Source organism: Anopheles merus, chromosome 3R (genome assembly GCF_017562075.2).
Source record: "Anopheles merus strain MAF chromosome 3R, AmerM5.1, whole genome shotgun sequence".
Lineage (NCBI taxonomy): Eukaryota > Metazoa > Arthropoda > Insecta > Diptera > Culicidae > Anopheles > Anopheles merus.
In genome coordinates this window covers 44,292,756-44,318,213 of record NC_054084.1, presented here as the reverse complement: position 1 = coordinate 44,318,213, position 25,458 = coordinate 44,292,756, and the positions used below count along the sequence as shown (strand labels likewise).

General features: G+C 41.0%; 1 protein-coding gene across 10 annotated transcripts in view; it reads right to left on the bottom strand.

Annotated features, from left to right (window-relative positions):
• Positions 1-1,229: 1,229 nt before the first annotated feature.
• The window catches only part of LOC121597658 (ankyrin-3), a 53,386-nt gene continuing 29,157 nt past the window's right edge, over positions 1,230-25,458 (bottom strand). For 4 of the 10 annotated variants that reach the window (XM_041923564.1, XM_041923565.1, XM_041923568.1 and 1 more), the window contains exons 3-16: positions 22,442-22,549; positions 22,076-22,372; positions 21,832-21,987; positions 20,485-21,338; positions 19,391-20,418; positions 18,437-18,544; positions 14,168-14,417; positions 11,719-11,943; positions 9,921-11,614; positions 9,591-9,860; positions 6,636-7,790; positions 5,135-5,479; positions 4,051-4,186; positions 1,230-3,978 (exon numbers count right to left, since the gene is read on the bottom strand). In XM_041923564.1, coding sequence (XP_041779498.1) covers positions 3,489-3,978; positions 4,051-4,186; positions 5,135-5,479; positions 6,636-7,790; positions 9,591-9,860; positions 9,921-11,614; positions 11,719-11,943; positions 14,168-14,417; positions 18,437-18,544; positions 19,391-20,418; positions 20,485-21,338; positions 21,832-21,987; positions 22,076-22,372; positions 22,442-22,549 — 7,116 coding nt within the window. In that variant the 3' untranslated portion in view covers positions 1,230-3,488. Of the gene's footprint in view, positions 3,979-4,050; positions 4,187-5,134; positions 5,480-6,635; positions 7,791-9,590; positions 9,861-9,920; positions 11,615-11,718; positions 11,944-12,726; positions 12,823-14,167; positions 14,418-18,436; positions 18,545-19,390; positions 20,419-20,484; positions 21,339-21,831; positions 21,988-22,075; positions 22,373-22,441; positions 22,550-25,458 lie in introns of all 10 variants that reach the window. The other 6 variants (XM_041923574.1, XM_041923569.1, XM_041923571.1 and 3 more) reach the window with 6 other exon arrangements.

The window sequence follows — 25,458 nt, the reverse complement described above, 5'->3', positions numbered from 1 at the left end:
GCAAACCAATTACGCTATGGAGCTTTTGTTTTTTTTTATGGTAATTCGATTTTCCAGTCGTTTACGCTTAATCTGTGGCGCTTGGGTTGTCAAATGCTAAATAATTTCTCTATTGATCGAAAGTTAAAAACCATTTCAAAAGGTTTGAAACTGTTAAATTCAGTCAGAATTACATCAAATAATTAATTTGGTTGCCAAATCCCCCCACCCCCCCTAGTTGCAAAATTACACGAAGATTAGTGATATTTTGACTGGTAATTACAAGATTCGACTCACGCGGAAATTCAGGATACACGGAATTTTGCGGCCGTTTTCAGTCCCCATTAACCGTGTATCTCGGTTACCGCCTTTATATGTATTGAAAAATCACATATTACTTTCAAACATGGAAGGGAGTATTATGATCATGCATGAAACATGTTCATCTTTTTTTTTACTTATTTGAGTTCCACCTACACCTACGCTTGTTTGATATAGCTTCGTGACCATCAATTGGCATGGCTCGTGAATGTCTTCGTCAGAACTGGCACGAAATACGAAATACATTAATAAAAGCACCGTCAAAAGTTCAATACCGGCTTTCCCCAATTCCCTCAACGCCAAGATCACCCGTAAATGAAGACTGTACATAAAAAGCCATCACCGAATCAGCTGATGCAATAGCGAAACATGTATGAGCAAGTGAGACGACGGAGCGCTAATATAGCACACACATGAAATGTAGGATCAATGAGTGGGGAGGGGGGAGGGGGAAGTGGTTGAGTGTATTTATTTTTTGGCCATTTAATTTTGCCCACCCACATAATCCTGGTGTACGATTCCGCGAGCTTTTTGGCGGCCATCTTGAACCCTCAAAAACCCTCACAACGTCTTACAAAAACAATCGCCAGCGAGGGAAACTCGCACCGATTTGGTTTGGCGAAAGCCGGTTTTTGGCCTGCGGGGCGCCCAAGGTTTGTATATGATTCGTATTTAAAATTTAGTACAAAAAACCGAAAGAACTGAAATTATATGAAAAAGAGCTGAAATTATGCAAAAGGCGGTAATTAAGGCACCGTTTAAATATTGAAATTAAAATAGTTACGGTAACATTCGTCGGAATATTAGTTGCGACAGCTTCCTGAAAAATATAGTTTTCTAGCTACTATTAGTTAAATTAGTAGAATGTGTATTGAAACGCAACCACCATCACAACCAATAACACTACGGCTAAGTAAAATACTTTCAAGTCAGGTGATTGATTGAATATATTTCGTAATCTTGATTTCGTGTTTAGGTCACAAGGTTTTCGTTTTCAAATGATATTTTCTGATGCAGCTAGGATTTTGAGAGCATCCTTTAGCATCATAACGTACAGTAACCGATCGATTATATGTACGTTTTTGACGCGCGTTCACTCGGGTGCATTTATGTGTGTAATGCAAAACAGATACGGTTTGTCGGCTATTTAGCACACATGTAGGTTGATCGCACGATCAATGAAGTGCAGTGTTTTATTTCATTAAGCTTATTTCTCATTTGCCTTTGTTTGCGCATTTGTCTGCAATTGTTTGTAAATAAACTCTATACACAATTTAAAAAATATAGTATCGTACTTTCATTTCATTAATCCTTTGTTTAGATTCTCCCATTTTTCTCAATAAACTTGATCGTTTCATTTGTTCTTTATGTTTTGGATTTCATCGTTCTACTTGTTTTAAAAATTACACACGCTTTGCCAAATCTTTAACTGCTGAACAGTGTAGTTTTTTCTTCGCTGATTTCATTGCAATTGGCCAACATTTTCATACTTTTCACAAAGCAATGAGTTTGTGTAATATATATCGCAGCGAATTAATAAATAGCTTCAATCGATTAAAACTAACACATCACTCACAATCAATCGGTTTCCGCAACTTGAGCTGCCATTTAAAGTTTATGCTGATGTTGAAGATACAAATTGAATAACATTAGTACGTGAAGCAAAATAGTGTTTGATTTTCACAAAGCAATAAAATTATACATAATTCAATACAACAAAACAGAAATCTTACACAATATATCTTTACAAATAAAAGCAAAACGATTTGATTGCCCCGGTTGCCATCAATTTGAAATCACTGGTAAAAATGGGATTAGAAAGGCGGTAGCGCAACAATTGATACGTCTGAACAGAGCACGAATTATCATTCGCAAAACAAATAGGATAAACAAATACAAATATCTTCAAAATCGGCTGCCTGCACTCATTTGACCTGATCCGGCTTAGTTGGGTACGATAAGCAAAGCGAGAATATTATTGTTTTTTTGGGTACGATTTGCTACCATCAATCTATAAATAGTATGTTTTTGTTTTTTTTTATGAGAAGCTTTTCGATTTGCCTATGCATTGGGACCCTACATTTCGGCATCAATTAATATTGTGCTACGATTTATAATGCTTGTATAATAGTTCCTATGATGCGAATGTTTGCTTACTTTTATGCTCATCAATGCCCAAGCGTTGTTGTTTGCGTTTCACGCCTGCATCTATGGTCAGTGAAACTGTGACTCAGAAAACGGTTTGATGTCATTTTCTTACATCCATAGCCGTAAAGCTACTGATTTCGTTTGCATTACGTGCTGTAACTGGTATTCCTTACATCTAAGATAAATATGTATATGAATATACGGCGCGGAGAATTTTGCTGTTTTGCTCTGCATCTACGTGTGTACGACTAACTAGAGTTTTGTATTTTCATGTTTTGTTGTTTTGCGACGATTTCATTATATGTAGTGAAACTTTATAGTTCGGGATCTCAACGATATCTTGCGTGACAATTTGTACGTTAAGCTTAATTCCATGGATTTTTCGTTCTGATTTTGTCTTCACACCTTCGCTGCCATCTAGCATCACGATGATGATCGGGCTCATGTTATGTGCAAAGTGATATATTGTTAAGAAAAAAAACTGCACACACACACTACATTAGCTAATGCCGTATGACGCAAAGATAAGTAGTACCGGGGACCAGTTTATATATGATTGCGATTTTACAACTCCTATTTCTTGTAGAAAGAGTTGAATGGTCCAGGGACAAACACATCTGCTGTATCTGCATCGATCGCTGTTAAGCGAGAGCATCAACACGCACACGCATCTTTGTTGTAAGCTTTTCGTTGTCATTGCGATCACACACTTGTAATAAAAAAAACTTATACAGGCACTAGAAAAAAGCCCGTCCTTCGGGTGAACTCAAAAGAGAACTCCTGGCTGCTAAGGTGTGCGAGATACTTTATAGACACAAGTAAATAAAAAACCTTTACCTCTACCTTCGTAGATTAAAACAGTTTGTAGCTTGTGCGCAAAGACCTACTCGTGAGTGCAATATAGAAAGGTTCATTTCGCATTTCGTCGTACCCTACGGACGTTGTGCCTTCATCCTGGGTGTCGAAACATGACTTGGCTGCACGACAATTCTTCGCGATGGTGCCTCATAATAACGTTTAAAACTATCAAATCGCACATTTTAGTTTTTCCGCTCGTGGTTCATAAAGTCGTCGACTATGTTGTTGAGTGCTTTGGCAGCACCGTCTAGCGTCCGGCCGTCCACCATTTCCGTTACGGTGACGGTGGTTTCCTTTACCATTTCGGGTATATTCTGCTGGGAGGTGTGCGTCGTGGTCGTTGTGATCTTTTGCAGCAATTCATCCTCGGGGAAATCTCCGTCCGGAGTCAGCGTGATCGTTTTAGTCGTCGTTGTGGTTCGTGTGGTCGAGGTGGACGTCGTTTCTACACCCGTGTCCGGATCTTCATCCGCAGTAGTTGTAGTTATTGTGACCACCTGATTGCCTTCCTGTACGTTTGACTGTGGCTGATTCTGCTGCAGCTGCTGGGTTTCCTGCAACAGCTGCTGATCCCGCAGTTGTTTCAGTAGCTGTTCTTCCAAATCCTCCGGTATATCGTCGCCGGTCGTACTCAGCGTAGTCGTTGTAGTGATAATCGTAGTACGAACAGTTCTGTGGGGAACAACGAAAAAATTGTCATAAGGTGCCTTTTCGTAATTGTTGTGCTGTTCTTTTCAAACTTACCCATCATCCGATTCGTCAACGATAGTATTTGTTTCGGTTCGAGTGGAACCATCGTTCAGCGGAGTGGCGGACTCCATTGGCGGTTCGGTTGGCTCCATTCCTGTCATCTGATCATTGTTCTGAACAAGATAGTTTTCTGAAATGTTGTAAGGGAAACAAAGGTTAAGAAACACTACACCCATCACGTCGGCTTACACCAATCATGGAAATAGAAAGTTGCTTTAGTAGAAATATTATCATTTTGCAGCACCAACGATCAGCATGCCCAAGGGGCAAATGTATCGTGTAGAAAAAAAGGATTTGTTTTGTAAAATAATTTTTTTGTGAGTTGTCTTTTCAAACGCATGCATAGTTTCAGTTTTATATCATGCGTTACTGTTCCTGTAAGTGTGAATATTATTCTACACATTGTTAGCTAATGCTCGTTACCTTAATTATCTACAGAAAAATATAATGTCATTAAAAGAATTTGAAATACGCAAACCACCAATCGTCTCGAATCAGTACAATTAGTCTACAGTAATTTTTTAGTTAATGTTACTTGTCAAAATCGTTCAAACATCAAATACCATGCATGTATGTTTTTCAGTTCGCTAAACAAGCTTGATGTTGATTAATAAACTGGTACTACTAGCAATTAACAATTTAGTTTCAGAACTGCATATTATTAGTTTACACAGGAAAGAGTTTTGGTTAGGGAAAAAAAGAAAGGTGAAGAAACAGTTTGCATAAACGCTTTGGTAATTTTTGGGAGTAACAAACAAGACGTAAAAAAAAACGAAACGAATGTTTGAACCGAAATAAACGAAATAAATTATAAAACAATATAATATCATATATAATATAGACAGTAACTCATAAATCGTAATAAAATAATATATAAACAAAAACAACAAAAAGCTAACGAACTATTTAAGAGAGAGAGAGGTCAAAAGACAGTTGGATAGATATAGAGGGATAAAAGTCGACATTGAAGAAGTGCTAAACATTGTAAAGTACACAAGGAGCTGCAGATAGTGACAGTAGAAAGCGTCGGACACAGTAGCAAAGAAGGACTATTGTAAGTAGTAAGATCGCTACATACTAATTTCTGTACTGTCTTCTGCTAGGTCCGATCCTGCTTGAACAAGTACAGAGCCACCACCAGTGCCAGTGGCACGAATATCGTCAGTGTTATCGACGCCAGAATCGTTCAGTTTGTCTCCTCCACCAAAATCGATCAACACATCATCATTGTCCTCCTCCGCTACCTGCGGAGGCTCTTCGTCTTCGATCAGATCGTTGGATACTTGGGTTACGATCACCGCCACACCCGAGGTGGTAACAGGGAAAGAAGGATGCGATTCCTCTGCTAAACAAGTCTCCGCTTTCTGTTCAATCGTACCGGTTTGACCACTATTGGCCACCGCGGCATTGCTGCTGACTTTACCTTGGGATGGGAAAATTGAGGATAAAATAATTTGGAAGATAGAGATGTTGAGCACGTTTTGTTCCGATGAAGCAGCAGATAAGAAACAATGCAAAAAGGAATAAAAAAGAAAGGTACACCCCGACAGGGTCTGATGCATAATTTGGAGGAATCGATGATTTTCATGACATGAAGGATACATCAAAGCTTTAAACAATCAGTTTTAATCCTACTTCAAAGTTTGTGTTTTTGTGTTTTTGCAGACAGGGACTGGGGGTTTTCAGTATTAGAGTTTGCGTTGTTCACCTAATTCCACCGTCACCAAAAAGCGATCTTAATGTTTGAAAAGTATATTGAGGGGTTAGCAGTTATTGAATTCCTGTGCCATTCAACACGATGTACAACAACCCTGAATTATTGATGAAGTGATTGTTACATCATACATAGACTAACACGTTTCACGTAACAACCTAGCAGCGGGGGGGAACAGACGTCAAGTGATACGTAAACAAAACAGGTAAATAAATAAAATCTAATGCTACTACTACAGAAAGCTTTCAATTCAAGCAAATTTGGTTTGCAATGCCCATGAGACGCTTCAGATAAGCGTCCTGGCTAAAAAATGCATCTTTTACTAGCCCCTGCTTGGGTGGGTTAGCAAGCAATTTGTGGTAATAGTGTCTTGTCGAAGGTATGATAAAGTGAAGTGTATGTGTGATTAGCGATTATACTTTCTCAATTTTACTCAAATAGGGTCGTTGTGATACAACGGGGAAATAATTTCGAAATCTCCCGTCCAACGTTAAGAGAGTTGCCAAAACATGATCCATTCACGGGAAGCGCTAGCACATACATCTTTACAACACCATATAATGCGCTTGAGACAAGTTAACAAACGGAAACGGATGAGCGATAATGAATAGGTGTACAAATAAACAATAGAGGCTTCGAAACTGAATGTGGGTGGTAGGAATGAGGTTGGAAACAATGTAGGTAGGTTCGGTGGTGTGTAACGTTCTTGGATTGTTACAGGGTTTAAATGTGATACAAAAGAACAGGAAGGTTACGGATGGGCGGGAGGATGGGAAGTGACAGGTGGTGGTAGTAGTTAAAAGCGCTTAAATGAACAGCCAGGGACTAGAGAGAAGAGTGGGATTGAGCTGGGAGCGCCATTTACCTGTTTCATCGTCATCGCTCAGCTCGCCCGCCGTTTCGTGCAGGGCGACGTCTGACCCGCTCGATGATCCCGGTCCTGTGCGGATGGAGAAGTTGTTGCTGGTACTACTAGAGGGAGGCTGCACCGGTGGCGGTGTCGGCTGACAGACGGTTATCGCGGGACTGGTGGTACTGGTCTGGTTTGTCTGATCGCCTTTCAGCACGACTGTTTCGTCCTCGGTAATGGTCAGACCCGTAGGAACGGCTTTAGTTCGCATCGTGCGCCTTCCAAGCGATGTCGATCCGGACTGATGATGGTGCTGTCGCTGGTGGGCTTCTTCGTCGCTTTCCGAACTACTGCTACCACCGACAATAAAGCGCTTTTGAGCTTCTGGCCTGGAATCCGAAGACGGCGCAACTGTGTACCCTTCGAGATCTTTCTCCTCGGGCGGAGAAGGATCCTCCAGCACACTGGACGAGCGTCGATCGTCATCGCTCGTAAGTTCATAGTCATAGTGCTCCTCTGTAATGATCACTAAATTGCTGTTGTCGTCCTCATCCGTCACAACGCCACCAGCGGCTTGCTCTTTCTCCATTTTGGCAAAGTTTTCCGGCGACGTTTGCACAAAAATGAACTCGTCAATGTCACCCGAGTAGTCGGCCGGCACCTCCGAGATGTTGTTATCGGACGAGATGATAACGATCTGTTCGGACTTTTTCTGTTCGGTTTCGCCCGGTGTGGAGAGAGACTTCTCGTAAGCACGCGCGTTAACGCCCGTAGTCAGTCCTTCAGCAATCGGATCAATATGATCCAAGCTGTACCGCCGATCGTTCGAAACGTCCTCCAAGTTTACTGACGAAATCTCTATTTGTGGTTGCCGCGGGCATTCCGATCCTGGCGCTTCCCATTCGATGTCTCCCACAGTCGGACGTTGTGCGACGGTTTTGTTAATTTTTATGTTCACTTTTGAGTGTTTCTTGATCGTCTTCACTTTGCCGCTCTTGTCCGTCTCGAGGTCCAGCTCGAATCCTTCGGAATCTTCCTCGCGATCGCTGGTAGCCGAATCGCTGCCAACCGCACCCACCGCCACCGGAGCGTCTTCCTCCTCGTCTTCGTCATGCGTGTCATGATCTTTGATGGCTTGTTGAATGATTTCTTGCACATCCTCGGCTACTGCTGATCAAGAGTGAAGGAGTTGGAAGGGGTGATCGTTTGTTGAGCGTTGTGTTCAGATGGTTGTTCGAGTTTCATTTCATGATTTGTAAGCAAGTACAATTTGATTGGGAGTTTTCCGAATTTCGAACAACTCATTTTGAAAAGCAGTGGCGCAAAAGATTTATCAAAAATATGACACAACACGTAGAGCGGATTCATGATTAGCTGTCGGATGTTGTGAATTCTTAAATGAAGTTATTAAGGGCATGAGACGGGAAATGGCAAGGACATGTCGCAAAACGAAACATTCATAGAAAGAGGAATGACGGATTCGATTTTTTTTCTTTGGGTAGGAAATAACTTGACGCATAGAAGAGAGCACGGACAGGAGATAGAACCAGGAGGTAAAAATGGTAATACCGATACTACACACTGGTTTGTGCGGTTGTTTGCATATTTGACGGGTTGTGAAAGTGCACAAAAGTTCGAGCAATCGAGCAGGGTGTTTGGGGCAGATGTTTTATGAAGTATCAGATGAAGTTTTTTTACAATACTCTCGTAAGTATGCATAGTCAACAATGCATCTTATTTTCCAAGTCTAACTGATTTTCGCAACAAAACTTCCGAATATCAACGCATGTTGATCTAAAGTAAACAATTAGATTAACATCACGATTCGTGAAATCCAGAGTAAATTTCAAATCGCTCACAAATACATCGTATCACTGTTTTGTACAGATCGGAATGACACATCATGAAATATAAGAATGAGTTCTGAAGACTTTCACAAAACAAAATATAAACCGAACAAAAGCAATACTACATACACGAAAATGGAAACATGACAAGTACACTAACATGATATGAACAACACAAATATACATAAAATAAACCACAAACACAAACTTTTTATCACGATTTTTTTTCATCGAGAATGGTGGAAATAAAATTAATTTCCCGGAATATTCCTTCCTTTGGCAACATCGCTATAATAAACTAATTTAACCAACACGCGGGTTTTCGCATTTAGGAAATTGTCCCATATTATACTATCTACGTAGCGCAATGTAACTACTTACAGTATAGGATTCTCAGACAGATGCAATATCATTATTATAATCAATTTCTTCGATAAAATGTACAGTAAAAGAAAACATCTTGATTTTCGTTGATCAACGATTATTTGATCATAAGAAATATTCTACCTAGAGCATGGGATAATGAAAATGTCACTAACAATTCCCCAAACTTTCATTTCTATAAAAAAAACTCTCTAGTTTAGAGAAAGATTAACTAGTTAATAAATGTCAAATAATTAATTCATAATATGACAACTGGCTTGAAAAATGACAAGAAAATAAAAGTAATTATAATAAGAACAATAATAATAAAATCCACTATTATTAACCAAAGTGTTAAAACAGAAACAAAACTGTTGCAGAAAAAGATAGAAGATTATGGTATCTTTTACAAAACAAACCCAACAAATTCTGTAAAACAAAAACAAAACACAAAACTGCAACACCAAAACAACAATAAAATTAAAAAAATGAGAAAATCCAGGCAATCCAAATAAAAATAAACTAAGTTAAGAAAAACCAATGTTTAAAACCACAACACATATCATCGAAAAACGGTAAAAAAATCCGTAAAATTCTTAATTGTGGAAATCGAAAGTAAAGCTAAGGGAGCATGAGACCAGTTTCAAAGACGGGAAAGGATTCAACTTGAGGTGGAAGTTAAAAGTCGATGCAATATATTTAAACAATAGAAAAAATTGAGGGAGAAGCACTCAACGGCAAAGGATATCGCAGTACTTACCATCGTTTCGTCCCTCATCCGCGCTTGCCTTGCTGCTGTTCTGGCTGACTTGGGTGCTGAAATCGGCCGGACTGGGTGGGGGCGTGGAAAGGTCCTCCTTTTTGATCGCTGCTATTCCGAGAATTTCGCTCTCACGACGAATCTGCTGGAACGCTTCGGTAGTATCTGGAGACACTGAACCCGTTGGCGAAATGTTGTCCACCGGTAATTGTTTGTCCTTTTCTACTGCTTCGTGTTCTTGCTTTTCTTCGGTCGGTTCATGTTCCGATTCTGTAAAGGAGTCGATCATATAATTGCAGATGCGTTGTGCATTTTCTATTATTCACTTACCGTGCATCATGCTGCTAGCGACTAGCAATCCGTTAACTCTTGCCGGGTCAATTTCGTCAAGCCCATTCATCGAACCGATTTGCCGCTGTGCAACTCGTCGCTCGTATTCGTCCGTTACAGGCTCCAAATTCGTAATCGATTTGTTCACAATGTCAGGCCGATTGATTTTAATGAGGGCCTGTTCAAGCACATTTCCAGTCGCATCCCTGCCGGCTTGACGTAACCATAGCCGCAGCATTACTATTGCTTGCTGTGGCTCGTCGTTCGGATACTCCGCCCGTATCAATTCGACGTCGGACGGTGTAATTGCAAGCTCATCGGCTAGCAGTGGCCAATCCGATCCGAGCAGGTTGCAAATATCGGTGATTTTTATGTCTGCCTTGTGTATTTCGCTCCCACCATCACCATTTTGGAAGGTGAAGTTGAGCGTTTTACCGCGATTGGCGGCTGCGACGACGGCTTGCTGTTCGCTGTTCAGCACCTCGGTGGAGCTTTGATCGAATTCGGAAGTTGTCTCCAGGTCGTCCCCACCAAGACCAAACTTCTCGGAGGGAAGGGTAAAGTTGAGAGTGCACAGCGGGGTCTGAATCGGCTCACCCTTGGCCACTTTCGGTTCGTTCATGAAAGAAATACGTCCAAGTAAATCGTCCAGGTTGTTCTTGATCTTGACCGTGAAGGTGAGCCGGTTTTCTTTGAACGCGTTGAACTGCAGGGAAAGCTGTTCTCCCGATTTCATCACTGGCACAATATTACCGGCAAACTCCAGATAGACAGTGCGCCCTTCGCATACCTCGATATCCCGAGACTTTGCAATCTCGGTAAAGTGCTCCTGGTGCTCCAGTGTTTTGTCTTCTTTGTCGTCTGTCATACAGAATACGCTTAGTTTTGCCTCGCTTTGATCGACACGTTTGGCAAATACGACAAACTTCACCATGAACGGTACGTGCGCCATTTGGGAGTACAGCTCAGTGGCCATCTTCGTTGCCTCGCCAATGTTGCGGCAGTCCATCAGCCAGAAACGGGCTGACACTGTCGTAGTGAACGAAACACAATCGTTGACGAACGTTAAGGGCGTAGAACCAGTGACGTCTTCCCAGACGGCTTTGTTCTGGCCTCCCGTGATCGAGCAAAGCAGACGCAACGTAGGCGCATTGCCCGAGTACTGATTGATCATGCCTGAGTTGTATGCCTTCGGTGCCGGCATACTGAGCGTAATTGCCTTGTGGAACTTACGGCGTCGTGGTTCCACTGTGACAACCGGCGAGACGGCTACGCTACGGCCGAGCAAGTTGGCCGTCGTGTTCATGTCAATCGGCTGAGCCTGCAGTCCGACGCGGATTTTTTTGGTCAACGCGTTCTGCGGGAAAATCGCCTGTACTTGTGGGACGGCCGTTGCAGACACAGTGCCACCCTCCGGTCCGATTGCATGGACCTCCTGGCGGATGCGCGAAACGATCGCAAAGTAGTGCGGAAAGTCATTGGTGACGATGCGCGTAATCCTATTTGTATGCAAATCTTCAAGCAAGTTTAACGTATCACCCTTGAAGGTCTCGTTCAACACTTCATGGATAGCTTCTTCACTATCGTATAGGGTATGTTCACGCCAAGTTTCTCCATTGTCAGATCGAAGGATAATGATTTCACGTTCCTTATCGCGCAGTGAAGCAAAATGTGGAACCTCAAGAATAACGGGCCTGTAAAATGAAAGACAAGAAAGTTTGAACGATCAGCCGAGTTGCTTCATAAATCCGCGTTTGGGTGTACTTATCCGTTATAACCGGCATGGTATACTACTCACCCAAGGAACTTGGCACCTACAGGAGCCAACTCGAGAATACGGCTTACCAGGGCCTCTCCTTCCATCAATGGAGGACCGTTGGTAATACGTTGAGGCTTCACGTAGCGACAGGTAATTCTTGTAGGTTGTGCGGCTGATCGGGGTGGTACGATCACACGCACACCACTGTGGCGACAGCCACGCATTGCGCCGCCGCGTGCATCAACCAAAAACGATACCATAAATCTGCAATATTAACAAGCCAAAGGTTTATGAAAAATAAATAAGAAGAGCGTATTAATATATCATCATAACCTCGTTGCGATACATGTCGCAAGAGCACTGGCAAATGTTACACTCTTTTCTATAATTCTACTACAAATATGGACATGATAAGTACTACCAAATGTGATTGGAAGGGATGTTTTACAAAGTGCTAACTATGAATTTATTTTAACCGCCACCAACAACAGAGTTGAACTCGATTTTGCTGATTTTAAGACAAATTTAGTCGTCTTTAGTTCAATGGAAAAAAATGTTAATAAAGGTTGATAACTAGAACCGGGAATATGTTGAATATAAGATTTATTATTTTTCATATATTCACCAATTGCCCCTTGCACTAGATCACGTGAATATTAGTAATACACAATAACTTAAAAACGCTTGACTGTAAAAACAATCACCACGTTATTGAAGAGTTCTTACAATTCATATAATTTAGATGCATTAACTATTTCTCTTCGATCATCGATAGAACATTTGTCATTAAAATTGGCGGTTAAGGAAGCAATGATTACAAACAAAAAAGGAAACAAGCATATTTTCTATTATACATGCATTTTATATTCGAATATATAGATTATTTATCCTACATAACAAAGAAAAACGTTAAAGAAAGTAAAAAAGTAAATCTCACACATAACAAATGCAAACCGGGCGGATTATTATTCTGTGTTACTTGCAGTCGATCATTAACAACCAAACAAGAAAAAAAGTAAAATAAAAAGCAAAACAAATTTTGTATACCTTTCCCTACACATCGGGACAAACTTTATGTGATCACCACAATAAATGTTGGCCAATCGATCGATTGTCAACGACAGTGCATCGTTGCTATGTGACCTACGGATCAAATTTTGGATGTGCGGTTTTATGGCCCATCGTTGTGGATAGTTGTGGATAGAGACAGTGTTTCGGGAACCGAGATGATTGTATTTAACACCATTTGTAAAGAAGATGTTTCATATGATGTTTTTTCCCATGGGGCAGTATTGCAACCAAATGGTTAAACACGAAAGCGAAGAAAACATAACATTGCCAAAATAGAATGATAATTTGATGGGAAAGATGTTGTAAATAATATAGGGTAAAGAAGAGAAAAGGTATTTTTGTTCAAGGCAAAACCGTTATAAAATAACACAAACATATGAAACGGGATGCACGATCATAAATGGGTTTAGGAAAAAAAGAGAAAAAGAGAAATACGTATTTAAAATTAAAAACATGTTTTCACTATCCCAAATAACATACTTTCTAAGCTAATATTTTTTGAAATAAGAAAATTATGCAAAAGTTACGAGCACGTTTTTGGTGCTTTTTCCTATGTATTAAGATATGAGATGGTGAGTGTGCTAATTATTCATGTGCTACGATACTAAACAATATGGTCTGTAGTGTAAACACAGTAAGAACCACCCATGTTTTGTACCATTTGACCTATCTAACAGGTTTGGCAATAGGTTAGTCTCAATTAAGTTGAATTATTATATTTTTCTGTATTTATAACCTAAGAAGAGTTTAATTTGCACTCCAAACCAAACTGTCTGTTAGATGTTAGAGGCAAAAAACCTTGATGAATGAATTGATGGAGCCGCATGGTACTTCATAAGAAAAATAATAATAAAAAAAAACAGTATTTGTCAACTACATCGATAGTGCTATGTATACCTTGAAAGTTTAAGATTTTGAGTTAAAATATCTGTATATAAAATGGTATGGAAATGGTAATCCTGTTCATTCATGTTCTGATTCGTTACAAGTATAATGGTAAAGCGTTTGAAACTTAGTTTAAAAATATCGAATGTACCAGAAAGCACCCTGGAATGCGCACATAGCAAAATAAAATAAAATTCCATATACAATAATAATGAACCAATGAAAGCCAACCCATCTCCCCGAGCAAGCTCAGCAGTTAACAGCTTTGGTAACTCAAGCAATGGACTAATCGATGATCGTTTCAAATTTAGTATTTTTTACGAGTTTTGTTTGGTTTGAAGTTTGATCCGCCTTTTAAGTTGGGATCATAAAAATGAAGCCAAGCTGTATAATCCCTTGACTAAAACAGTTTCAACCAGCAGCTATGAGCTTCACCGAATGTGTTCATTAATTGTGCTCCAGAGAATGAGTGTTTGTAGGATTTGGGACCGTTTCGGTTGTTCGGTTATTTCATCCCCCCCCCCTTACTTACCCAACGTGGATCGGTTTGCGAGTGATGTTGACATTATCAGTCACGGTAATGTCAAGTGGATTGGGCGTGTGTGACCGATCCATGGCCGATACGGTGTAGTTCTCTGCGCGGGAAATGATCTTCTCCAGGTATTTGTCATCTTTCAACGGATCAATACTCATGTTGGTGAGGTTCGTATCGTCAAACTGCTTGTTTTCATCGCTCGTCATGTAGTTGTATTGCTGTTGGTCGGACATGATCGGATCTTCACCTGGCGTATGAGGACAACGGGTAAAGAACATTAAAATACGATAACAAATCAGGTACTGTGGCTATATATATGTAGTTAAACGATTGAAACGATAATGGCTGATTTTGGATGAACAATCGTTCTAGCACAATGATCGCACTCGACATGATGATCGATGATCTCAAGATGCACTGAAACACGGAAAACACTGGAAGTTGATATGTTCGTAGAGTTCGCTTTCGAGCGTCCCTGGTGTTGTCAAGAACACTTATCTTATTTATGACCTAAACAATTAGCTTTACTGGTAACGTAAAACGCGAAATTCCACTGTTATTGAAACAACGCGCAATTAGACTAATTTAGCATTGTGTGTAAGTGCAATATTGGATTTTTAAAGGTTTGGGACGATACCGAAACTATGCTTTTTACTATCTAGAACGTATAAAACTGACGACTAAAAATGTTAGCTAAGAATTTATTTTAATGTAGGATTGTTGATGTTTTAACGGTCCGGTATGATCGTGTGCTAGCCATTAATCGCAAAACATGCGTCACTATGTAAGCAAATTCTAACGCTGCACCACCTTCTATACCCAAGGCCAGAGTCTCACTAGCGTTTTCTGCAAGGAACGATATGGTACTGTACTGTGATCGTGTCTGAACGCGTGATCGCCGTGAAAACTCCTACACAAACAATCGTTCAGATGTACGCACTCGTGCTACCATATGCTACAAATACACACAGGTTATGAGAGACGCGGGTAATGTACTCAATATAGAGCACATCGAGCAGGCCGACAAAGATGATACACAACTGGGAGAGCGGGACTATAAATGTGCTCTATTTTGTCGTTAACCTGTTGTTTAGTACAGTTGTACTAAATCAACGAACCACAAACCGTTATGATATTTACTTATAATATTACATATTCATTAATCGTATTATCATTTACACAAAATGAAAACATTTATACAACACGAATCTGATTTGTTTGTGCAAGCTGAGTGTGTTATATATAAGATAGTCTTTATATACCAACTTGCCGCATTCTTCGTGAATCCTATGTACGGAAATTGTACGTATCCGTGTAACGATCTACTTCCCATCTCACGTCATCAGCATTTCGTACCAGATTTTGTCGAGTTCAAAGAGAAAGTTTATTTTTATCTCCCAAAACATCAACGATGGAAGACATATACGTGGCACGGAAAGCGAAGTGGATGCTGAGTCGCGTATCGATGCATTTCTCAACTACCACTTCCAAAAGTGTCGTAAAGAAGGTGCCAACACTTTGGGACCAAAGTGAGTCAAAATAAAAACCTCCCTAAAACCGCTCTCGCTTGGATAACCCCCCTATTCGCTCTAGGCATGGGAAGGGTGAGGACTACTCGAGAGACCGCTGGTTTCCCCATATTTCCGCTCATTATTCAATCGAGAGATTCACAGGGGCATGGGCAACTTTTCCCACTAATCATTCGTTTGTCGGGTTCTTTTACTGCGAAGCTCAGACGAACATCTTTTCCGGTACAGCGCGTTGTGGGGAATGGATGATGGTGGTTCCTAAGGTTCCATCCATACCAGTCATGCAATAACGGTTCTCTCTCTTTTAAACGGACAATTTCATGTCGGAACTCTCTGTTGCTCAGTGGTACATAGTCTGTTTATTTATAGCGACCGAAATCGAACAGTAAACGCGACCGTACTGGCGCTGCTTAAGATTCCAACCCACCGGGCGGCCGCCAGCACAGAGTTCATGGAAAACGAATGAACGAACGAAACTGCCGACTGCATTCCACAAAATTATGAACTCGAATGCATTCACATAAGCTATGCACCACCATGCCAGTTGAAGCAGCATGCATTTCCTCATTTACGCAATGCATGTTCGTGTCGAAGTGACAAAAATGATTAGTTAAAACTGTGCCGCGTTAGAATATGTGCCGTCTTAGTCAGACTATGATAAATGACGCATGTCCCTGATCTCTCATTACAGGTGAATAGATGGCTGAGAATCTGTTCGGCAAAAGAACAACGTTTAAATATTTCGGAGCTCTCTGCTTTTACCTGGCAGTAGGGAGGCACTTGCCCTAAGGCGGACATTCGGTATCAGTTCAGTGATCAATGAACTATGACACGTTTTTTTATGCTTGATGCATGAAGTTAATCTATATTGCCAAACAAATAAAATCACACACAAATTTATTAAATTTACAATAATTTTTCTTGATTCTAGAGACGTGATATCACAAATTGGCCACAAACATGTTGATAAAACGGTAATTTGTCGTGTCGGTTCTCGGTATTTAAGACAAAGGTGAAAGATAATTTCTCTTCATGTAAAACAAATGCAGTATAATACCCTGAGAAAAACGCATTACATACATATATATCACAAGTATCGTTTTGTTTTCACAGAACCGGCTAGTAAGGAATATTGCTAGTAAGTAAAATTGTTCGTCATTCTACAGTACACGTGACTCAGATCGCCCCCTTTTGTTGACAATTTATTTTATAGGACGATATTTTGATTTCCATACTTTTGTACTTCAATAACAAACACATCTTAGAACCACTTGATCCGTGAGCGAACTGTCTATCTAGAGTGTTTCTGATATGAAAAACCTACACACTCATCTACAAGCGTCCATAACATGCCCTACTATCCCGCACCGTCTGACTGTGTTCATACACGCCAAAACTGTTTGGTCAAATGCTTCAAATTGAAACTTGAAACAACACACACTGCGAACTGCCCTATGTAGGCCGTGGCCACTGCGGATCCGGAGAAAAATGAATTGATTGGACATCCGCGCTCGCCGCTTACCTCCCTTCCCTAGGGACCATTATTCGTACTCTACACGATGCGGACAGTTCACAATGTCACAATAGTCGTGCACGATTCGTTCACCACCTTTGCGAAAAACAATCAAACCGGCAAATGGACGATAATTAGTGGCATGTGCTATTTTATTGCTTGGACCAGTGCCGGTCCGCTGACCGCGACCACATGAATAAACACAAACATGCTTAGCTGCGGGGTCGAATCATTCTCCACCAAGAATGTAATACACGTAATCTGATTTCGGTGGAACACGGTTTGTATATAGTATCTGACCTGAGCGTTTGCGATGGAAGCTAATTCCGCCGAAAACATCCGCTACGTTTCGATTCTAGGTCGCTAACTTGGGGCGTGTTTAGCTAGGATTGAATTCTCAAGGGGATACTAAACGTTTTTTTACGCTAACCGGACACGCGCGAGGCAGCTACTACCGATGAACACGATTGACTACAACAACGTGCTTCTCGTGCGTTTGGCTCCACTTGGTTAGGACCGAGCGTGGAAAGCACTACGGCACTCACACTGTACCATGTTGCACTGTTTAAGCGATGTTCGCGTATTTGTAGAGAAGCACGCTGACTCCAAACGCTCTTCTTCGGTTTGCTCGCTAGTTGGCAGTATACTAAAACTGCTCAAATAGGTCTTGCACACAGTGCATGGTTGTGTGTGTGTGTGTGTGTGTGTGTGTGTGTGTGTGTGTGTGTGTGTGTGTGTGTGTGTGTGTGTGTGTGTGTGTGTGTGTGTGTAAGTGTGTGTGTATGTGTGGATAACATATTGCGAGGGTGGGTAAGTTGAAGGGTGAGCGAGTGAATGATTTAGAACACGCGGCGATTTATGATGAATGAAGCGGGGGAGGGTCAGAGGAGAAAGCATGTGTCAAGAGCTGTTGGATCGTTTGTAAAAACAATGCGTTATGTGTGATTGAATGAATGGGTACGAAACGAGGTAAGCAGACCCTTTTGAAACTAGGGAACAACCCATCGGCCCTTTTTCGACGTCGATGCAAAACCAAAATACAATACCAAAATAAAGAACCTAAATTATGCGCGAAGACGCGAGCTGCTGTTGTAACTTAGTTTATGTATGTATGATTATGCATGTAACTTGGCACGAGAGAGAGAAAAAGAGATAATTTTGTTTTATACGTGTTGCGTGTATGTGTATGTGTGACTCAGGCTGATTAATTCACGACAAACTTACGTGTGTAACGCATTTGCGATTGATAGTACTTGATAGCACCACTACCGCCATACAACTGCTGCGCTTGCATTAGGGCTTTCATAGCGGTCGGTGGGGGTGGTGTGCCTCCTTCAGGCCCTCCGGGAACGTACGGCCAACCGCCGTGGGAATATTTAATGAGAGGAATAGCAGGGATACGCGGATTTATGTGGCAAAATTTGTTTGTTTACCACAAGTTATTTAATTTTGCATACGGGCCGATATCAAAATAGCCAGAACGCATAGGAAAAGTTAGTTGACATAGCCAATCATGGGGTATTTAATTGTTGTTGAATTCCAGTGGACAGTACAACGCCACATCGTTGTAAGAGAACGACATTGTAGTGGTCAAACATTAGGTGGAAAACATAAAGGACATCGAAATATACAGTACAACGGATTATAGAAGGTTAGGGAAAGTAAAAGAGATAGAAAGAGAGAAGTAGTTAGAGATATGAAATAAGGATAGATAGTTTGATTAAAGGTCAAATAAAGCAATTGCACTTAAAGCAGCAAGATTTTTTAGTAAGCATTTCAGAGAAAAGGTCGTGATCACTGCAGAGTGTCAAAGAGTGTCCTTCGTGATTGCGGATTCATAGCAACTTATGTTATGCAAATTACAACAACAAAAGATATATATTGTGAATTACAGATTCTTCAACTGCTAGATTTTTCAGCAATTCTCTCCATGTGGCCAACCTAAGACCTCCCACGACAAGTTCACGTTCGTATACTGATATGGTTCGTATACTATACTGGGGAGCATATTTACAAATTACAAAAAGCATTTTACGTATGACGCTAACAACAGAACAAAGTATGATGGGGAGATTCCTCTCCCACATACTTTAATTGAACCCATAAATTTCCAAGCATAATTTACAAGCTTCGCCGAAAGTAAATACAGTCCACTTTTAAACCATTATATCAACTTACCCTCATCTTCCGAGTCCGACAGGAACGTCTCGTGAATAGTTTCCGGTCCAACGATCTTAAACTTTTCATCCACTGTCTGTGTAACACTGGTCTCTGTGACTACCTTTAACGTTTCCACCACTGTGATGTAGCCCAGTTTGTCCGCAATCGAAAGCGCTGTCTGGCCGCCATTAGTAACTGCTTCCGGATTAGCTTTGTTCTTCAGAAGAATGTTAATGATGAGTGTGTGCCCTTGCTGAGCAGCCTGATGCAACGGTGTATGACCAATATTGGTCTTCATTTCGATGTTAGCATCGTTTTCGATCAGGTACTTCACCATTCCCGCCTGGCCAAAATGAGCGGCTACGTGCAGCGGTGTAAAGCCAGTCTTTGTAACCGGATCGATGCGAGCCTTGTGCTCCAGCAGCGTTTCGGCAATGCCTACATGGTCTTCCTGTGCGCACAAGTGCAATGGTGTTAGCCCATTTTTAGCGGCATGGTTTGGATCTGCCCCATTGTCCAGCAGAACACGGGCCATGTCACCATGACCTTCTTGGGCAGATAGGTGAAGCGGTGTGAAACCGGTTTTACTCTCCGCATTTGCGTCGGCCTTATAGTCCAGCAGCGTGGTTGCGATGTTCAGCTGATTCTTCTTCGACGCAATGTGCAATGGGGTATGGCCGTTCTTAGCTGGTGAGTACGGTGAAGCACCTTTCTCAAGCAGCAAAAGCGCTACCTTTTGATGATCGTAGTGACTAGCAACGTGCAACGGGGTAACGCCGTTCTTGCCCTGTACGTCCACTTGAGCACCGCGCTCTAGCAGCAGTTCGGCGCACTTAAGATTACCGTACTTTGCCGCCAAATGCAACGGTGTAAAGCCTTTTTTCGTAACCGCTTCTACGTTGGCTTCGCTGTCCAGTAGCAATGCTGCCACTTCATCCTGGCCCTCCTTTGCTGCGATGTGTAGCGGTGTGTAGTTGTCCTTCGTAACAGCATCAATCTTTGCGCCGTGTTGCAAAAGCAGCATCACAATTTCCATGTTACCAATTCTGTTGCCAAAAGAATAGAATGATTAATTTCGAGCAATAAGTAAGGCAATACAAAATAATTGTTACCTCGAAGCGACATGAAGCGGTGTCTGATCTTCACGAGCTTGTGCATTTACGTACGCTCCATTTCGAAGTAAGATGCGTATAATGTCCGTCTGCTTAGCACGTGCTGCCAGATGAAGTGGAGTTTCACCGCGAACAGTCGGTATGTCCGGACTTGCATCGTGCTGCAGCAGATAGATCACGATATTCATGCATCCCATAAAGCTGGCCACGTGCAGCGGCGTTAGGCCGCTCTCCGTTGTTGCTCCAATTGTTGCACCATGGTTTAGGAGAAGCTCCACCACCTTAATACGATTCTTTTTGCAGGCAATATGCAACGGTGTAAATCCGTTCAGTGCTCGTGCATTCGGATCGGCATTTCGGTCGAGCAGCAGCTTTGCTACCTTCACGTGTCCACAGTGGGCGGCGACGTGGAGCGCAGTGAGATAGTCGATCGTAATATCATCAACGGGTGATTTGTTCATTAGTAAAATGCGAGCCGCGCTGACGTGTTCGCCCTGGGCCGCCATATGGAGCGGGGCAAGTCCATTTTTGGTCTTGGAAATGATCTCGGCCCCATGTTCTAACAATACCTCGATCACCTGATCGTGGCCTGACCGGGCGGCACAGTGAAGTGGCGTAAGACCGTCCCGGGTGATACTGTCGATGCGACCATGGTTAGCGATCAGCAGCTTTACCATGTTCAGCTTTCCCCACTTGCACGCAACGTGTAGAGGTGTGATGTTGTGTTTTGCAGTAAAGTTCACGTCTGCACCTTTTTCAATCAATAGTTGTGCGACGTTTACATTGCCGTAGTGAGCAGCGATGTGTAGTGGAGTGAAGCCGCTTTTGGATGATACGTCTGGATTGTGTTCATTCTGTAAATTTAGATGAAATAATATGGAATTTAGTTAATTGATTAAATTATACACATTTCAACTACGAGGAATTCATGTTTGCTACGAAGATACAAATTGCAATCAAGCTACATTATGTAAACATACGGGACGACCTTTAACAACATCTCCAAGATGCCCTATATCTGTCCAAGGTATAAAGTTATTACAAAACGTTCGTTTTGAATTTTCACATAAACGCGTAGTTCTATTACACTCCCTTCGACGAAAAAAGTATTCAGTAGTCGATAAAACGCAGAATTAGGGGTCTAATCTAACATGAGCCGGGAAAATCAAACCTAACACATATATTATTAAAAACAAAACCTATATTTACATCCTTCGATTGCACATGATGTAATGAATGGTGGTATGGAGAACTATTTGTACTGAATAAGGGTAGCCGGACACTATCCAATTATCGCGCTTGACAGCTCTTTTCTTATTAAAAGTTCTTATATTCATTTATATTCACCTCTAGCAACAGCTTCGCCGCTTTTACGTCATCCTTTTTAGCTGCTATGTGAAGAGCTGGTAATCGAACCTTTCCACGAGTGTCGCTTTCAAGGAGCACTGCAACTACTTTATCGTGACCTTGCTGCATGGCTACCGCCAACGGTGTAAAGCCATCCTGAAAACAATAGAAAAATGTTATTATAATTGGTAAAAGTGGTATTGCATTGTCTACACTCATTATTCAACTATTCTATATAGCTTACCTCAGTAGCTAGCGCTGGATTAGCACCTTTTGCTAGCAGATAATTCACACACTCGTCGTGGTTTTCCTGCGCAGCCATGTAGAGCGGCGTAAATCCGTTCTGAGACTGCACATTAACCGATGCGTTGTACTGCAGAAGCAGTTGAATGATTTCCTTTTGGCCAGCCAATGAAGCGATGTGAAGCGCTGTGTTACCCTTCTTGGTGGCATTATCGACGAGCGCCCCGCGTTTCAACAGCTCGTTCACGATGTCATAGTGTCCATCTTTTGCCGCTAGATGCAGTGCATTCAGGCCGTTCTGCAAAGAAAAGAGATACAGGGACATAAGAGCTAATCATTTCATCTGCACCAAATCTTTCATCCATACCGTATTGCACGTGTTGATGTCGGTTACTTGACCGGTTTCGAGGTACTCTATCAGTTTCTGTAGATCCCCTGCCCGCGCTGCTCTCAGGAACGCTGTGTTTGTGTCGTTCTAGTTGTAAATGAAAAAAAAGGAAAAGAAAGCGAAATTAATGATCTGACATATTTAACCTGTGAAATACAAATAGCAACGAAACTCATTGCTGTTAACCTTTGCTCACTTGCACGTAAACGATTGTTTGTCGTATTTAAACCCATTAATTACAACAGTGCAAAATCGGCACAAAGAAAACAGACACCAATAAATTCAAACGTAAGATGTGTAATGCATTTGTGGCTTGCAACTTTACTGTGTATGCAGCTAATTTTGGAATCAAAATCTGCCTATGAATATGTGTTGAGAGCTGTCTTCAAGGGCCGAGAAGTCACCATTACACCATGCAGGGGTGTATTGAAGGCGTTTATTCATCCTTAAGCTTGAATTGAAATAAAATGGCAATTGTAACATGGCTAGACTGTCTAAAAACAGTTGCAATACTCAATTAGTTAAGTGAGTTGGACCCCACATAAGTATTAAGTAAGTAGGACCCCAAGACATACGTTGAATAATATAACTATCTTTTAATTATTGGTATCGAAGTTCTATGCTTTAAATATGTTTTTTCTATAAAACCAAAAATGAATGATTAGAGAGAAAAAAAAGTAGTTTCCCAGTATTTCAGCAATGTGCATCGGAAACAGAATTACATCAGCAACACTGTCCATTTCATGCAATCCAACCATCGATTGCGGGGCGAAGGTTAGAGGCCTGTTTCTCGATGCACGGCATCAATATTCCTCCAACTTGTTAGTGGGCCATCTGGATTTCATCAACGACTGCTTGGCTAGGGCTGAAGCATGTTTGTGTACACTATTATTTATCCTATTTACAGCAATAATCCTATTTTGGTGTTCAAAGATATGCATTTGCTCTCATTTACAGACCTGGCCGTTACGGAATTCATCAGATTGGTCCGAATAGAAAGAATAGGCAGCAAACAACATGTTTGGCGGCTAACATGCAGCTTTACAAAATTGTTGAGCAGCTGAGAGAATCTGTTACATCAACGAATAAAATCTGACCGATAATTGAAATCATGGTTACGAAAACCATTAAGACATTTGACATAAACTAAACCCCATCATTCATCATACTGCTTCTTGCCAATGAGTGATAGCAGAACTATATCAAAACGATTGTGACAAATTAAGAAGCAATGTTCAAGCGTCCGTCTGACGCAACCAGGCAGAGTTGTTTTCGTTTGTGCTGCTCAATTCATCGAGGTACTTGTGATAAAATGAACATCATTTTGCAGGGTCAATTTCAATTCTACAGCTTTATTTTGAGAAAAAGGTAAATTCATGAGCTTAAAAATGTTATAACAGATGAACGATTAAGATACAAAAAGCAAATTGTGAATACATACATAATAAAATATATGCTTGATAATGCTTATGAACGTTCGTACAACTTTCTTCAGTTACGGAATTGCAACAAGGCAACACACTTTCGTCCAACGATGGAACCGCTTGTTGATTGGGGAAAAAATAATTGCTCTCAAATAACAAGACAGCAATTATCGCGTTCGTGCTTTGGCCTTCTTGAGACGAACTGGTGGATTAACAGTTTATCGCGCCAGGTTCGTAATACACTGTGCGGGCTGAAACAAGGATCATGTCATTCCTTTGCATTCCTTTAATGAACGATCACACTGTTACGTGTTTTTCATAAACTATGTCTTCAGGTAGTATTCTCATGACTTAACTTTATGGATCTCAGATCTTGAAGCTGTCGCAACTGTAGCTTCACGTTACATGCCATGTAGTTGTGTGTAATAAAAAAACCTTCTTCTTCTTCTTCTTTTGGCTCAACAACCGTTGCCGGTCAAGGCCTGCCTGCACCACTTGTGGGTTTGGCTTTCAGTGACTTATTGATCCCCCATAGTAGGATAGTCAGTCCTACGTATGGCGGCACGGTCCATTTGGGGCTTGAACCCATGACGGACATGTTGTTAAGTCGTACGAGTTGACGACTGTACTACGAGACCGGCTTAACCGGTAATAAAAAAAATACACTACACAAATTACTTTTTTACTCAGACACTCAAAACCTTACGCTGTGAATTAATCTTATGGATATGTAGTTGCTGGTTAGCTGTTGATGCATCGATAGCTTACATACAAATCAATAAGTTTGATATGTGATGAATACTTAGGTAGTCTGTAGTAAAATTTAATCATAATATTTTGGATTTAAAGACTAAAAAAAGTTTAATAAAGTTATGATGTTCGTCTTAGCATTAAACTTAGTTCATGGTAGATACAGTAAAAAATTATGAAAAATACATTTTAAAGAGATGGCCATTTTCTAACGTGCTGAAAAGATGACTATTTTTTAACATAATTGTTTTGTTATAAGTTGACATACCATATTTTAACGTGTATAACGACTCTTTTTTAGGTCGAAAATGACTAAAATTAGATTAAGGGGATCGTTACACGGGTGGTATCTTTTCGATTACTCATGAGACATTTATCATTAAATGCATTCGTAGCTGCGGAGAACGTTCCGACATTTTATTCATTTTTCCTATGATTTCTTACGAACTAGATAGTTAATATTATTTACGATGTTTTAGGACCGAGCACATGAAATGTGTTGCCATTCCTAGGATTCCAAATGAGCGCCGTAAGATCTCGCTTCGGACGTATTCAATTGTACCAGCTATTACATTAGATTGCATACAAAGATAGTCTGGTGCATGGGTATCCTCAAACATAATACTGGAAAATGCAAGGAGTGTTGTGTTGGAAATGTACAAGGAAAAAGAAAACGGTTTGGAAACTGAGGAAACAATTAAACTTACAGGTTCTTTAAATTGGTGATTTAAATTCATAAAAAGGAACTACTTAAGCATGAGGTCCAAAACTAATGCTCAGAAAATACCAAAATTTTACAAAGGTAAACTAATGGCCTTCCAT